The sequence below is a fragment of the Malus sylvestris genome, chromosome 2 (assembly GCF_916048215.2).
Source record: "Malus sylvestris chromosome 2, drMalSylv7.2, whole genome shotgun sequence".
In the NCBI taxonomy this organism is placed as follows: Eukaryota; Viridiplantae; Streptophyta; class Magnoliopsida; order Rosales; family Rosaceae; genus Malus; species Malus sylvestris.
The window spans coordinates 3,181,728-3,199,662 of NC_062261.1; the positions used below are offsets into that span (position 1 = coordinate 3,181,728).

Consider the following 17,935-nt stretch of genomic DNA (forward strand, 5'->3'; position numbering starts at 1 on the left):
TGAATACGTAATTTGTTATTTTTAAACTCTCAATCATAGATATTGGGAAATGACACTTATTTATATGGAATTTAAACTTGGAAATTGAAGGTTCCAAATTCCAAGTTTTTTTATTCCACAAGAAAATTCTAAATTTCTATATTTATGAATCCAAACAAGGGAATTGAAGCATGCCAATTTATAAATTCTGATTTTTATCTCAATTTCAAGTTTATTTCCTTCGTCCAAACATAGTCTAACAGTAAATTCCTTGAATATGTGGCGGAAACAGGGCAAGTATTTGAGTAGTATTTGTCAAATATTTGGGTGGTCTATTGATTATTGATTGTTGTAATGTTGAAATGTTTCTTGATGCAATATATCTTCAAAACTCAAAACTACTTATTCAAAAAATCGTAGGAATCTGAAAAGTAGTATGAAATATGGACTTGCCTCCATTATCGAACTAGGAAAGCGAAAAATGACGAGGCGTTTGACGAATTGACTGTGATGCTGTCACCACCTTCATTCTGCACAATCGAGTTTATCAGATGCATCATGGCTTGGTCCTCCCTCATCCAAGAAGTAAGCTGGATCTCCAGTGACAAGAAAATCTAGCTCTGTCCAAATCATGCATATTTTTCTTCATAGGTTTGTCCCATACTAGATTAACCCCTATTCTCATCATTTTAAGAGCATTATTCCGCGCATAGTACTCGTCTTTAAAAAGTATATCAACTTTATCCCCACCTTGCAAATTGAGCTCATTGTTCGAGAGTTGTACTTGCCAAAGATATTCATCACCATCTACAAATGTATTAATCAGAGAACCTCTGTTGTTTACGTAGGCCCGCAACTCAGTACACATGGTATTATTTATAACAGTGATTTCAAGAGGATTTAAAATTCTCGCTTTGAATGGGCGGTACAAGAAGAACAGAGTTAGCCCTTCAAAAGTACGATCATGAGTCGGGGGAATATCAAAACTAACTTTAGCGCCCTCGTTGACAAACTCAAACCAATCAGGAACATAATTCCCATGGAGGGCAATGCCACCAAATCCGCAAGAAGTCCATCCCTACACATACAATGCAAGTGTCATATATATATACATGCACATGTGCGTTTGTGTGTGCATGTGCACGATATGAAGGCAATGGGAGAGAGAGAGAGAGATATACCTGTAGGATGTTCTTCCTAAAATCAGCTGTGAGATTGGTGCACTCATGCATATCAATCCATATCATGGAGTTTAATGACTTATCCAAGCTTGGAACCTCAGTGAGTTTGGGTGAATGACTTACATGGAGTTGTCTTATATTTGACATTTCCGAAAAATTGGGCATTGTTTCCAACGCAGGGCATTCATCGACATGCAGAACCTTCAAATTTGTTGGTAAATCAGGGATTGTATGAAGATACATGCATCCACTTAACTGCAAAGTTTCAAGCTTTGAAAGACCACTGAGGCTGGGAAGGGTATGAAATTTATTCCATCCAAGATCCAAATATTGTAAAGAAATTAGACTCCCAAGATTCTTAATTGCATCATCATCTAATTTGCACACCGAGAGACTTAATTCTCTTAATGAATTGGGCAAATGAATACCTTCCACACCTATTAGGGATGAACCTCTTCGGAAAATAGGATTTATTAGGGATAAACGAGTGAGATTCTTCAATCTTACTATGGAAGTTGGTATTTGTCTTATGGCTGTGAAATCTGCTTCAAGTATTCTCAATGATATCATCTCCCCTAAATCCTCATGCACTTCTCTGAATTCTGAACAGTCATTAAGACAAAGAGTCTCAACAGATTTGGACTTATAGAAATCCCTTGGAAGAGAAGTAAGCATTCTGCATCCTCTAAGGTTCACCAAAGAAAGTCTTTTAAGATGACCAATGGAGGAATCAATCTCATACAAACTCTCACAACCTTCCAATATCAACTCTTCAAGATTTGGGACTTGTGAAAAGTCTGGTGATTTTATTAAGGAATAGGACCGAGTGAGATCAATGATTTTCAAATTCTGAAGCGACTGTTGCACAAAACCAAAGAAAAATTGAAATTAATATCCAAAAGGAACATCTCATAAAAAGAAGGAAATCCAAAAACAAATAGAAATAGAACATCATCATGTGTAATTGAGTACCTTGGAACCTTCCCAAACTTGTACCAGATAGCTCCGCTGCATCTCTAAAACAACTAGTCTTGGCTGATTGAAAAAGTCATCTGGTATGGACTTTAAAAGGCATTCTTCCCAACGTAACCACATTAACTCTTTGGGAAGATGTTTGTATTCTCCATTAAGCTCTACCTTGTATAGCAGGAGCAATCTCAGTTTCCTCATATTGGCAAATGCTTCTGTATTGAAACTAGAATTGTCATGAGAAAAAGGTTTATGTAGAGCAAGTCCTTCAACTTCTTCAGTTCCCTGTTAACAAAAGGTTATATTCATGTGTAAGAAACAGATTATTTGCATATTATTATTCATTAGGCTAAATCAACTATGGTGAATATATTTAGTGTTACACATAAATCTTGTTTAGTGCATAACAGATAGACGTGGGTTATATGTAGGATGCATTAATGCAAAATTTTATTGGGAATGTACTTACAGATTTATTTCTCAAGACATCTACGACCTCTTGATGGTTCCACAACCTACTCCATTTTTCAGGGTGACTAGGGGATTTTTCAGAAATGATTACTTTGGCCATTTCTCGAAGCAAATCATGCACATTCAACTTCTTATCTTCAACAGTTACAAGGCATCGTTCACGAAGAATACTAATTTCTATTGTCGCAGAAAATCCACATACATCTAATGCTTTTGCGACATTGTCCTTGTCCATTCCAATAAAGAAACAAGATATGTCAAGGAATATAGCCTTTTGTTTATCATCTAGCCCATCAAAGCTTATTCTTAGTGGTTTTATTATTTTTCCATCGGGAGTTATTTCCAATTTCTCCAATTGACTTTTCCACTCTGCCATGGTTCTTTCAAACAAAAATGAACCTAAAACTTTAAGGGCTAGTGGCAAACCTCCACAATAAGAAACAACTTTTTTGGAGAGTTCATGATATCCTTCGTTTGGACAACCATTTCCAAAGGCATGCCAACTAAAGAGCTCCAGAGCTTCTCCTTCATTGAATTTTTGAGCCGGATATATGTTGTGCACTTTCCCTCGCTTTAGTAAATGTTCATCTCTTGTTGTTAGGATAATTCTACTCCCTGGACCAAACCAATCATGATTTCCAACTATTGCATCCAATTGTTCTACTTCGTCTATGTTGTCCATGATGACAAGTACCCTTTTATGTCGAAATTGTTGTTTTATCATAACGATACCTTCATCAACACAGCTTATTTCAGGCTTCTTTTTCAAGATGTCAGAAATAAGTTTGTTTTGCAAATCAACCAGACCATGTTTACTTGTAGCATCACGAACGTCGGCAAGGAAACTTTTGAATTGGAACATAGGATGAATTTGGTTATAAATGGCTTTGGCAACTGTTGTTTTACCCACTCCACCCATCCCCCAAATTCCAACCATGCAAACATCATTTGATCCACCACTTGAAAGATAAGTGATGATATCTTGAATGCGAGAATCGATTCCAACTGGGTAATTGGCCACATGTAATTCGTTTGTGCTGGTGAGCCATTCACAAATATTCTCATCAACAATTATCCTAATGAAGTCCGCTTCGCTCCTGAAAATTGAATTCTTAAGCATTAGTGGGACACAATGAAAGGCTATGTAGGAGATATCAGGACATAAACAATTCTCTTTCTTTATGTACTTACTGTGGAATCAACTTACATATGCATTTATGTATCTAATTTGTACAGAATTTTATTTTTTTTCTTTCTTAATATGCCCCTAATTTAATGTTCCAAAGTTTAACCAAACAATTATTGCTTCACTTTTTTTTATTAAAATATAGCTTTTTAAACATTTCTAATTTGTTATGGATTTTTTTATTAAATAAATTATGTTCTGAAGATCTGGGTGGAGTTGTCTTTCAATTTTATTTTCTTTTGCCGTTCTTTTTTTCAAATGCATTATTCTGTTCCTGGAAATTTTTTCCCACTAAAAACAGTACAGGAGGACAAAGTTAACCGAGAATTGGTACAAGAAAAGAAAAAGACAAATGGGAATTCAAAGTGGAAAATAAAATGCTAATATAAGATTTTTTTTAATTGTTTAACTCTGTTTAATTGCATTATTTGTATAACAATTTGCGCAATTTTTTTTTACATGAATTTCACAAAATTGGTATTTCAATGCATCTTTCTCTTGTATTATATAAAAGCCGGAGGCTTATAAATTATAATTTTTTTTTCTGTTGGATATAAATTATAATGTTTGAATATTTATAAATAGTAGGCAGTCACCTCCTATATTGTTTTTGTGGAGATTAAAATTTCTCAGAAGATGGCAAAGCAAATAAGAAATGCTTAAAAAATTTTAATAAAAAAGATAAGTAATAATAGTTTGGTTAAAATATGAAACATTTGCACTCAAGAAAACAAAAATCTGAAACATTAATTAAGGGCGTATTTGGAAAGAGAAAAATAAATTTCTATACACATTAAATACATATAAGTATAAGTTGATTCCACATGGCATGAAAGGAGTGGGAAAGTTGGTGGATTTTTTTGCCAAATTACCGTGCCAACCGTACCATACCAATTTTGTGCCAAATTTTTTGTACCAATCGGTAATGGTACGGTATTGTACCGTACCGAAATTTCATGGTACGGTATTGGTAATAGATACCATTACCACGGTATTACCGTACCATACCGAAAATACAATATAATATATCATTTATAAATTATATAATAGATAATTATATAACACATATTTATAATATTCCAATAATTTGAAAATAAAACCCTACTTATATTAGCATTGTTGTTGTTGACTTTGATCTCTTGAAATTGTGGAAATCAAACAAGAAGAGTTCCTAATTCTTTCACAAATAACCAAAATATCTTTGTAACCCTCACTTCTATTATTGCTAGTGAAAATGCATTTAGCCTAAGGATGAGGGTCGTGGACCCTTTTAGGGTATCCTTGACTCCTAAAATAATGGAGGCACTAGTGCGTACTAGTGGTTGACTTAGGGCAGATGAAGTAAACTTCTACAAGAAATCAACGAAAGATATGCTTCAATTTTACAAGGAAATAGAAGAAGAGAAAACAAAAAAGATATGTTTTAATTTTTTCAGTAAATTTGTTATTAAATGGTTTTCAACTTTAATTCTTCTTGCTACTAATTAATATATGTTCTTTGTTTGTAATGTAGGCTTGACACAAACTCAATCATCTACAAGTTCAATGCCTCCTCCAAAAGCTTTGACATCTCAAGCTTGAATAATTGATCAATGAATTCTCATTTTTTAAGTTTACTTCCAATTTTCATTTGGTTTGAAACTTTAATTTCTATTTGGATTGTTAACTTCTATTTGTTTTGGTTCGTAACTTCTATTTGGATTGTAAGCTTAATTTTCATGATGAATCTTGATGCATCATTTGAATTATTATGTGTGAATTGTGAATGATGAATTTAATCTATAATGTATGAGATAAAGGTACAAAAAAAAAAAAGGTTTGCCCTTGAATTGGGTTAAAAAAACAAAAACAGATTTTGTCCCAAAACAAAATGGCAATTACCATTGCCATACCATGCCAACCGAACTTTTGACAATACCGAACTTTGGTATATCGAAAGTTTGGTATGGTAATGATAATAGATTTTACCAAACTGAAAGTTTGGTACGGTAATTGGTAAAGGGTTTTGGTACGGTAACCGTACCGAACCCACCCCTAGGAAAGACAAGTGAAAAAAGAGTAAAGACAAATAAATGAGAGATTTTTCAGTGTGATCGTCACATAAGGTGGTATATCATGTGTAGCTATATAAATCGTGGAATATGTGTATTAAAAAGTTAATAACTTAAAAAATAAAATTTCTCACTACTTACATGAAAACACGTGGTGTACCATTTCCGTCACAACTAAAAAATTTCCATAAAGAAGGTAGCTAGCAAGTTAAATTATAAGTTGTTTGGTTAAATTATTAGCTAGCAAGTTAATAAGAGTAATACAACTTAAAGATGTCTAAATTTCAGATCTATTTCTTGATTTTATAAATTCGTATATATTTTTTCATTTGTGTGTGATACTCCCTCTTCTAACAATTGTCCTCTAAAATGTTTGAAATCTTGAAAGGCAGGTGAATGATTACCCATTTTCAGTGATTTGAAGATGGTGGCCAGACAAATTTGCGGCTTCCGTGAGAGCATTTCTCCACTGCTTTACCCTTTCTCGTTTAGCTTCACGTTTCTTGGCATCTTTTAGTTTACTGATGCCCTTTTTGTGCTTCTGAAATGCTTTGGCTAAATCTCCGTCCTGCTTCCTGACATGTGAAGGATCAACATGATAGAATATTGGCAAAACATGTCGCCTCAGTTTGGATCTGCACTCCATTATCTTCACTAGCTCGTCAAGACACCAACTCGAACCCGCATATCCTTTTGAGAAGACAATGATAGAGATCCTCGACCCTTCGATTGCCCGGAACAGTTCCTCTTTTATTTCTTCCCCTCTGTTTAGATCGTCCTCATCCATATAAGCCTGGTATCCCCTGTCTTTCAATGCCGCGTGGAGATGGCCTGTGAAGCCCTTGCGCGTGTCTTCGCCTCTGAAGCTCAAGAACACGTCGTAATTCCAAAGTTTTGACTTGGAGGAGGAAGAAGAGGAGGCTTCGTGGCCTGTCATGGCGGTATCCACCGTTATGGCACTGCAGTGGTTCAGATCAGAGACTGAAAAATGGCAAGGGTTGTGTTTGTGTTGCCGAAGGATGATACCTAAACACAAGTTAAGATCCTTCAGTAAACAAAAGCAAAAGCTTATAATATAATAATGTTGGCGTATGGACATGAGAAACGACTCACTACCCGGCGGGAAGGTGTAAGGAAAGAGAGAGGAAAAGATGAAAGAAAAGAACACGAAAGGACATACTACCGACATGTAATAGGAAAGGAACTCTGAATTCTGAAAGATGCTTTATTCACGTGAAGGAAAAGGTTCGTGTTTGCTTTTCAAGAATATCTGAACACAAGGAAAAGGGAAAGAGAGATTTTTGAGTGTGGCTGACACACGATGTGATACATCAAGTATTACTATACAAATAGTAGAATATGTTTTAAAAATTTAATAACTTAAAAAATAAAATTTCTCACCACTTATCTAAAAACACATGGTATATCATTGATATTCCCGTTACATTAATTAAGATCTACCTCATGTTACATTTATTCCCAGCCAATGTTAGTAACATTCTGTTTTAATTTTGCTTCTTATGCATTAATTTTTGTCACACTATGTTTTTTTTTTTCTACAATATATCTCCTTGCCAAAGATAATCGCTTTCGCTTTTCTGAGATTTTGGTAGTACTGAGGTAAATGCTATCAAGGCGTGCAAAGTGGTATGCTTGGTAGAATTTATAACAATAACCACATGAGGACTGTCAAGTTGTTCACTTGACGAGTAAATGCATCAGACAACCAACCCTTTAAATATCACTTTCAAGTATAATAAAGTCAGTTACATTTCCCTCATAAGCAAACTCAAACTACTCGGGAATATCACAAATACCATGAGACAAATGCCACCATATCCACAAGAAGTCCATCCCTATACATGTTGAAGTGTACAAAAATCTCATATAAAATTTCACAAAATTAAAGATAACTTATATTGTGCGTGATGGTAATTGTATATTAACAGGATCGGAAACGGATGTCGTTGGACTATCGATCACAATATGGAGCGAAGAATATGAACATAGTGAATATATAATTGAATGTGTATTCTAACAGAAAGGGATTTACAAATATATAGATATGCAAGTAACCTTTCTGGAGAAGTTGTGTTCTTCAGGAGAAGTTATAACTTCTCAGGTTGGAATATAACTGTTCATATCCTTTAATTAATTATATTATTTTCTTTATTAATTAATTAACTTATTTCACTACAATCATATGTATATTAGTACACCAATGTTATGGTATACCTTCACATATGATTACACATATTGTGAAAACCATGTTATCATAATCATATTCCAACATCTCCCACTTGATTATGATGACATAAATGGTTTCCTATTCTGATTTGTTTCTCAAGAGTATTACTCATAAACAAATTGAATGTAACATCAGATATGTGGCTTCTTTACCTGGTGCGCACCATTCCACTTAATCTGATGACATTTTACTCTTTAGTAAAATGGCATCATATCCAAGTAACTAGGAAAAACAATCCATACCCGGTTACAAATGATGACTTAGCCCCGCACTATACGCCACAGTGTTATATAAATTATTTCTTGAAGTTTATTATGGATTTTACTTTCAAGACGATTTATTATAACCTGGTTACCTCGCTAGTGCCCTCTATCTTTAACCGACCAAGTACTAAAGAACCAGATAGAGTCGCATCTACTTGTCCATGTTTCAGGCGTCCCTAAAACCATACAATGATGCCCGTCGCACGTCTCACACTACAACACATCTAGATGTTTTGCAAACCCATTGTAGTCACATGCTCTCTGAATTTTTCCAGAGACAATCCCTTGGTCATCGGATCGGCCACCATCTCTTCGGAAGGTATGTAGTCGACCTCTACCTCTCCTTTCTCCATTATATCTTGTACATAGTGATATTTAACATCAATGTGTTTTCCTTTGGAACTATTTGCTCCACTCTTTATCAGAAAAATGGCGGACTTATTATCACAAAACACATTGACGTGCTCCTTAGGTATACCTATATTTAAATTATCGATAAATCGTTTAGCCCATACTGCAGTACTAACCGCTGTGTTACAGGATATATATTCTGCTTCCATGGTAGACTTTGCAACACAGCTTTGTTTCTTACTTAACCAAGAAACAGCCGTTCCTCCAAACAAGACAATGTTACCACTTGTTGACTTTCTGTCATCCAAGTCGCCTGCGAAATCTGCATCACAATAACAAACTAAATCTAGATCATTTAATCCGAAACATAGTTTCATACCTTGGGTGCCTTTTAGATATTTAATAATTCTCTTTACTGCCGTCCAATGTTGCTTTCCGGGGTTGGATTGATATCTACTTACCAATCCAACTGCATGACATATGTCAGGTCTTGTGCTGGTCATAGCATACATCAAACTTCCAACTGCTTGGGCATATGGAACATTTTGCATATCAATGATGTCTTGTTTATGTACCAGACACATATTTTTGGAAAGCATCATTCCTTTACAAACAGGTGTACTAACTGGCTTGCAATCTTGCATATTAAATATTTTAAATATTTTATCCAGATAATTTTGTTGATCCAAATAGAGTGTTTTGGCATCTCTATCCCTAGTAATTTTAATTCCTAGAACATAAGATGCTTCTCCCATATCTTTCATTTCAAATTTGGATCCCAAATATGACTTAGTCCTTTCAATCATATCTATAGAGTTACCTGCAAGTAAGATGTCATCTACATATAGTGACAACACACAGAAATTATCTTGGCACTTCCAAGAGTAAACACAATGATCCAATAGATTTATTTTGTAACCCATTTCCATAATGGCTTGGTGGAACTTTAAATACCATTGTCTTGATGATTGTTTAAGGCCGTACAACGACTTTCTTAATTTATAGACTTTGTTTTCATGTCCTTTGACATGATATCCTTCGGGTTGAATCATATAGATATCTTCCTTTAAATCTCCATTCAAGAATGCTGTTTTGACATCTAACTGATGAAGTTCTAAATCCATTCTAGCAACAATTGCCATAAGAATGCGAATGGATGTAAACTTCGCAACTGGAGAGTAAGTATCCACAAAATCTATACCGGGTTTCTGAGTATAACCCTTAGCTACAAGTCGAGCCTTAAACTTATCTAGGGTACCATCTGATTTGTACTTCTTACGAAGTACCCACTTACAACCGATGGGCTTTATTTCATTAGGTAGATCAACCAATTCCCAAACTTGATTTTTCTTTATGGAATCTAATTCTTCATTCATTGCTTGTTGCCATTGTTCATACTCAAAACTATCCATTGCTTCTTTATAATTTCGTGGGTCTGGATCTCCCACTGAATGATCTACCTCCTCAAGATTGAAAACAAAGTGATCTTTCAATCTTCTAGATGGTTCCCTTTTTCTTTTACTCCCACTGATTTGATCATTTCTCCCACTATTAATATCTTCCATGATAATATCATGATTATCATCCATGTGTATGTCATGATCGACATTGATATGATCACCCATGTTAACGTCTCCCACTTGATCATTGTCAATGTCAGCACCATGAGACAAGTCTAAATCAAGATGAAAATCTTGAGCATTCGTAGAAGAATTGTCTTCTTCCAAAGATTCCAATTCGTGTATTGGTTTAAACAAATCAGTAGTTTCAATAAAAGTAGCATCTCTACTTTCGATCAATCATTTCTCAGGATGATAAAACCTATATCCGATACTATTATCAGGATATCCTATGAATTTACATTCCAAAGTCTTTGCTTGTAATTTATTTCTTAATGGCTTTGGAATGAGGACATGCGCTTTACAACCCCAAACTTGTAAGTTTGATAAATTGGGTTTGCGCCCATGCCATAATTCATATGGAGTTAGTGGCTTGGCCTTTGTATGAACTTTATTCAATATATATGCTGCAGTAGCCAAAGCTTCACCCAAAAATGTAGAGGTAAGTCAGCATAAGACATCATAGATCGCATCATATCCATTAGAGTTCGATTTCTTCTTTCTGCGATACCATTTTGTTGCGGTGTATAAGACATAGTATAATTATGCCTTATACCATTCTCTTTGCAGAAATCATCAAAGGCTTCAAATTCTCCACCTCTATCACTATTAAGGGTCTTTATGGATCTTCCCAATTGGTTCTCTACTTCGGCCTTAAACTTTTTAAATTTTTCTAAGGCTTCATTTTTATGCTGCAAGAAGTAGACATATCCATAACGGGAATAATCATCGATGAAAGTCACAAAATATTTCATTCCTCTATGGGTTTTTGTTCTCATAGGTCCACATAAATCTGTATGCACTATCTCAAGTAAATTTGTAGAAATCCAATGCTGAGAAAATGATTTTCTAGTCATTTTTCCTTTAATACATGATTCGCATGTATCAAAATCATGTGCATTTATTTGAGGCAACATTCCATTTTTACTCATGCGTATTATTTTATTTTTATTTATGTGACCTAAACGTAAATGCCATAAATATGACAAGTTTTGAACAGTAGAGACAAAGGCATACTCGGAAGAAATACTTTTATTAATACAAACGGAGTACATATCATCGACTCTTATTCCCCTTACATAAATATAACCTTTTTTTTCCCAATAGTGATAGCACCATTCATGAACCTTGTCTCAAAACCTTTCTTTTCTAGGACAAAAAACAGAGACAAGATTCCTTCTTATATTTGGTGCAAACAGAACATTTTTAAGTACAATGGTAGATTTACTATTGTTGATTTTGCAATCTCCTTCACCCAAAACATCGACATAAGTATTGTTGTCCATGTAGAGACGATGTTCTCCTAGTGCTTTCTCCTTGAAATTGATGAAGCAACTTTTGTCCTTACTTACATGACGAGTTGCTCCTGAATCTATCCACCATTGTCCTTGATCTTCAGCAATGAGTGCTTCAGAGACAGTCAAAATTAGTTCTTTAGGATTTTTGTTGTTTTTGCGTCGTTTTGGGCACTTATACCTATAATGACCAGTCTCTCCACAATTGTAACATGTACTCTCCTTTCATTTAAACTTGTTCTGCTTGCGGTGTCCAAACTTTTTAAAGTTCGGGCACTTGTTACTACTATGTGGCTTGTGCATGTGTTGCTTGTTTTTCTGAGAATCTACCGCTATGAGGAGGTTGTCTCTGCCTTGTCCAGTTTCCTTTTTCCTATAATTTTTACGAAGTTCTTCAATAGCCAACATTGCAGGCAATGTATCCATCGTTAATTCAACTTGACCATAAGTCATGGAAGTAACTACATTTTCCCAAGAATTTGGGAGGCTACCAAGAAGAACACTAACTTGCATTTTATCAGAAACTGGATGACCAGCATTGGCTAAGTCTTTTGCCATTACTTCCATTTTAGTAATATGATCAACCATAGAATCAGTTTCCTCCATTTTTGTCCCATTGTATTTCTCAAACAATAACTGAATGTATGTTTGAGATTTAGGGCCATACTTCTTTTCAAGTACATCCATGATTTCTTTGGCCGAATCATATTCTTCATAAAGAGGTATTAATTTATCTTCCATGTAATTGAGGATTGTGGCCTTAGCCAATTCATTATCTTCCGCCCATTTATTATACAAGTGGAGCTTTACTTTGTGATGGGCACCAACAGTTTTCCTCTTCACATACACTGTCAGAGTGCAAAGAACAAAAAGGACACCAACAATTTTCTTTCCCACGTGAAGCCTCCCCAAAAACAAGTTCCCCTTTTTTATATTCAAAACAATTCCCTTCTTCACTATCAAACTTCTCAGAACCAAAAAATCCCCTGTATTTAATATGTGGCCCACGTGAAGACCTTGCTTTTTCAAATGCACTGTCAGAGTGCAAAGAACCAAGAGAACTCCTATTTATATTGTGCTTTTCAGAACCCAAAAATCTGCTAGCTTTTGTTTGTTCCCCACGTGAAACCTTTGAAATATCACCAAAGCTTTTGACTTTATAGTCTCCGCATGAAGCCTTCCCCAAAATAAATTCACCTTTTTTATTTTCAAAACAATCTTCTTCTTCTTTATTTTCAAAGCAATTCCTCTGGGAGGAAACGGGTTCCAGTCTCTGCTTTCTCTGGGAAAACTTTGTTCCACAGCCTGGCGGATAATCTCGAACGGCAGAGACAATTCTCCTTGGCGGATAACGGTGTCGTCGATATTGTGTATAACCGCGAGAGGACGAGACCACAGTTGAACGACGAGACCACGGGGGAAGAACACGACCACGCTGCTGCCTGCTATGGGTCAGTGGGTTGCTGCGGTGAGTCCACGGTGGAGGAAGTCGCGAAAATCGCTGGTTTGGTCTCTGATTTGCAGTAATCCGAGAGCAACTTCGAATCAGACCAGATGGTGCAGGTAAATCCCTTGGGCTTGGTGACCAAAATGTAGGAAATGGATTAGCACTTGTAGTTTCAATTTCTTGTGCAGATTCCCTTTTTGCAGCCAAAGATGCCCACTGTAAATGGTTTTCTGAAGTTCTAATAGGACTGAATAAATGTAATTTGTTCAAATTCTGATACCACTGATGGTAATTGTTTTCAGGGAGTGAACTTTGTGAATTTGAACACTGAAATGGTTCGGTGGTAGATGGAGTTTTGTGCTCTGGCAAATCGAATGGTGTAGGAGAAAATAGTTCGAATTGTTGGGTTAATTCAGGCCTAGGTTCAAATGGGTTATAGGATGGAATTTCAGGCATAAATGTTTCGGTATTTTTGTGGGTTTTGGATTCTACAGAAAAATTCTCAAAAGCTAATTTCGAATTTTCGATCAAAATTGGTTCAATATCTTCCTTGTCCACCAACGTCCTCTTCCCTAATTTCTTCTCAAGTTGAAACTTCGAAGGAACGTTGTTGGATTCGTTACTTGACAAAGAGGAAGTCTCAGAATCAGTTCGAGATGTCCTCGGATGAAAACCGGGCAAATTATTTTGATTCATGAAAAACCTGGCTCTGATACCACTGATGGTAATTGTATATTAACAGGATCGGAAACGGATGTCGTTGGACTATCGATCGCTCAATATGGAGCGAAGAATATGAACATAGTGAATATAGAATTGAATGTGTATTCTAACAGAAAGGGATTTACAAATATATAGATCAAGTAACCTTTCTGGAGAAGTTGTGTTCTTCTGGAGAAGTTGTGTTCTTCAGGAGAAGTTATAACTTCTCAAGTTGGAATATAACTGTTCATATTCTTTAATTAATTATATTATTTTTTTTATTAATTAATTAATTTATTTCACTATAATCATATGTATATTAGTACACCAATGTTATGGTATACCTTCACATATGATTACACATATTGTGAAAACCATGTTATCATAATCATATTCCAACAGTGCGGTTTCCACTTTTAATTATATCAAAGTATTTTGTGATAAAACTTTCACATATGACATGTTGCGCATGAGTAAGATTAAGGGTGAGAGAAAGTATTGGTGTCACATCCCGGCCCGGGTCCACCACATCCTGGGCCCGCTCAACTACCGTAGCACGATATTGTCTGCTTTGGGCTTACCATTCCCTCACGGTTTTGTTTTTGGGTACTCATGAGCAACTTCTCAGTGGATCACCCATCCTGGGAGTGCTCTGGCCTCCTTCTCGCTTAACTTCGGAGTTCCTACGGAACCCGAAGCTAGTGAGCTTCTAAAAAGCCTTGTGCTAGGTAGGGATGAGAATATACATTTAAGGATCACTCCCTTGGGCGATGTGGGATGTCACAATCCACCCCCATTAGGGGACCGACGTCCTCGTCGGCACACTTCCGGCCAGGGATTGGCTCTGATACCAATTTGTCACATCCCAGGCCCGCTCAACCACCGTAGCACGATATTGTCCGCTTTGGGCTTACCATTCTCTGACGGTTTTGTTTTTTGGAACTCATGAGCAACTTCCTAGTGGGTCACCCATCCTGGGAGTGCTCTGGCCTCCTTCTCGCTTAACTTCGGAGTTCCTACGGAACCCGAATCCAGTGAGCTCCCAAAAGGCCTCGTGCTAGGTAGGGATGAGAATATACATTTAAGGATCACTCCCCTGGGCGATGTGGAATGTCATAATTTGTGTGATTAATGATGGGTCATTGATCAGTCTCTATGAATCTTTACAATATTTGCATTTGTTATGTGTGTGTGGTAAGCTACAAAGATAATACCGAAATAAATACCCAAGTCTAAAGTCTTAATAATTAGCCTTCACATCTAAAACTTGAGAAATGACCGAGTTCCGGAAACGGAGAGTTGCACACTGAGAATCCATTTTAGCATAATAATCTTCACATACATATAAACTAGCGCAGAGTCAAAGTCATGCAACTTTGTCGTTTTGAGATTTTAATTAAACATGTAAAGTTCTATTTTTGTTGTTTTGATTTTTAAACTGGTAGTGAAACGTTACCAGATGAGCTTTTAATTTATATTAGTCCTAATTACTGTAAAAAACACTATACCAACAAGCCACCAAAGTCTAAATATATTATAAATAAAACTGGTTTTTGGTTTGGAGTTATGATGCTTTATGGCTTCCTTTGGAGTTATGATGTTTTATAAAAAAACTAAACAATGAGGGAAGGTATTGATAAGAATTTGCTCACCTTATCCAATCAATGCCATTGACCCTAAGTGAGTGTCAAGTGCATTGAAATTTGTATAGAATTCTTTTTCCTGTCAAGTATAGAACGGACCAGATCGATTTTCATGTATAGAAACATTGAAGGTAGAGAAAGTAGGGTTAGAGTGATAAGTTTTGCCCTGTGACGGGCAAGGCAAGGAAAATGTGGATGGAGCAATGCCAGAAGCACTCAAATACATACAAGAACGCCTACGTCTACTGCACTCACATGATTACATCCCAATTCAATATTCCACCAATTGGCTTTCTCCTTGCTTTCTAAGAAGTGGCGAGTTGAGATTTGGAATGAGCAAAATACCCCCTCCTCCCCCGGGTACTATTACCCGTTCATTTAAAATTCACGATTATGATTATTGATAATCATTTAAATAAATAAAAAGTTATAGATACAATTGTTTATCCGTAAAATTTAAATGGATAATTATGATTATTGCTCGTAATTATAACAGATATCTATTTACCCGTTTATTTTATATATATCACATTAAAAAATAATAATAATAAACTGAAAACTCTAAAATTGTTCGGCCTCTCCCACACTCCCGCCGCTCATCTCTCTTCTTGCTATCCTCTCTCTCATCTCCGGCAAAACAGTGGATTCGTTGCCCATTTTTAGTCAATGATGGCGGCACCTCATTCCGAATAATATGCAAAAGCGAAATTTTTTAATATAATAATGTCAACGTATGGACTTGAGAAACTGCCAGCTGGGAAGGCGCATGAAAGAGAAAGAGGAAGGAAATGAACACGAAAGACAGAGACTCTGCAACAAATTATAACCATGATTCTTGCCCGTGATTACGGGCTTTACAGCTACAGATTCACCTGTTCAACTATGAATATATATAAAATATGATAGGATTATTTATGCAACTACCACCTCAAATCTTATTGGTGCTAATTAACTAGCATGTAATGAATAAAAAATCTTATTAGACATTGGATTCCTTACCAAGTGGAACTTTTTTTTTTAATTATTATTTTAGAAGTCTAGTAGTGATTATATTTTAAGATTTTTATTTTCATTAATTGTAATCCATATTCTTGTAGCACTCTTTTTAGGTCGTCCTCGTCGGGAAAGGCCTGGTATCCTTTGTCTTTTAATGCAGCCTGAAAGTGGCCCGTGAAGACATTGCACGTGTTCTTGAGCCTTAGGCCCTTAAGGCTCAAGAACACGTCGTACATTTAAAATTTTGACATGGAGGAGGATGAAGGGGAGGCTTCGTAGGCTGTCATGGCGGTAGGCAGTGTTATGGCACTGCAATCACAGACAGAAAAAATGGCAGTGGTGGTGTTTGTGTTGCCGAACCAATGATATATACTGAAATATCGGCGCGAAGTCAACCTTTCTTCCGTCCACAAAGTCGTCCATAATAATAATATAATCATCTTTCTTCAAAAGTCGTCCATAATAATAATATAATCATCTTTCTTCACTGATGGGTGGGAAGGTGAGGTGAAGAGAGAGAAAACGGGAAAGAAACGAACACGAAAGGACAAAGATTAATCAAAGATTCTTGATGGTGATTACAGGTTTGCAACTATTTAATTAACAATAATACATTATTTTAGGTTGGAATTTGGAAGCATTTGAGAATTAGCATGTCAACATCCACATAATAAACAAAAGTGACTTGAGAAAAGATTCAAATGTGACAAAAAAATTTTAGAGACGTTTTGATATAGACGCCTCGTTTTTAAATGTCATAGACTAAACATTTATTCCTTTTGCAAATTTGATTAAACATTTTCTCTACAATTTTGGTACTTTAATTTTATTTCATTAGAAGTCTACTCACGTTAGCATTCCCTTTTTTCCTCCTATTTTTATGCATCTATATTATGATCATTTAATTTTTTTTTATATTTTATTAAAATATTTGTTTTAGTAAATTAAATAGAATGTAACAAAACTTGTTGTTAGGTACGTTTGTTATATCGGTACGTTTATTAAAATGAGCATGTTTAGCTACCAAAAAGACGATGATAGGGATTATGAAGGGATAGGAAGAGGAAGGAGGGGACGATGAAGGGAGCTGGGGAGGAGGAGAGAGAGGAAGAGGAGGATTTCATTTATTTTGTCATTTCTTTTATTATCATCATGATTTACTCTGTTAGGTAATTTCTGTTATTGAGATGAATATGGTGATGGTGAAACTGTAACTTCTAATCTTATAATTTTGATGGTTGAGCTACATTTGCACTGATTTGCTGAACAAAAGTTTTTTCTCGTTATGTTTGTAATAGGTACTATTTTTGTAAGTTAGACAAAGTTTGTTACCCCAACAAAGATCTGTCTCTTTTTTCTTTTCTTTTTTTCAATTGAAATCCTACAAAGATATTGATAGCGATTTTACCGTCTATGCAAATAGGGTCAAAATCACATGAAATACTTGCAAGAATACAATGATGTTGTAGTATAGATGCTCATGCAGGTCGTTCTCCTCAAGGACTATTTGAATAATTTATGTAGAAACAATTCC

The 17,935-nt window shown here is 35.6% G+C and overlaps 2 protein-coding genes and 2 long non-coding RNA genes across 19 annotated transcripts in view; 3 read left to right on the forward strand and 1 right to left on the reverse strand.

Annotated features, from left to right (window-relative positions):
• Positions 1-15,468, reverse strand: part of LOC126593823 (disease resistance protein RPV1-like) — a 34,032-nt gene extending 18,564 nt beyond the window's left edge. For 2 of the 16 annotated variants that reach the window (XM_050260097.1, XM_050260103.1), the window contains exon 1: positions 6,768-7,012. In XM_050260097.1, coding sequence (XP_050116054.1) covers positions 6,768-6,936 — 169 coding nt within the window. In that variant the 5' untranslated portion in view covers positions 6,937-7,012. Of the gene's footprint in view, positions 1-285; positions 1,058-1,160; positions 2,019-2,132; positions 2,415-2,598; positions 3,698-6,241; positions 7,036-7,298; positions 7,359-7,654; positions 7,694-15,414 lie in introns of those variants that run through there. The other 14 variants (XM_050260091.1, XM_050260085.1, XM_050260068.1 and 11 more) reach the window with 14 other exon arrangements.
• Positions 1-17,935, forward strand: part of LOC126593974 (uncharacterized) — a 32,183-nt gene that overhangs the window by 2,389 nt on the left and 11,859 nt on the right. The gene's annotated exons all lie outside the window — the stretch shown is intronic.
• LOC126594041 (uncharacterized) lies at positions 12,795-13,580 on the forward strand. The gene is made up of 2 exons (XR_007613111.1): positions 12,795-13,176; positions 13,363-13,580. It is a non-coding gene; the product is annotated as an uncharacterized LOC126594041 (long non-coding RNA).
• On the forward strand, positions 15,025-15,353 carry LOC126594030 (uncharacterized). Its single transcript, XR_007613105.1, has 2 exons — positions 15,025-15,127; positions 15,173-15,353. It is a non-coding gene; the product is annotated as an uncharacterized LOC126594030 (long non-coding RNA).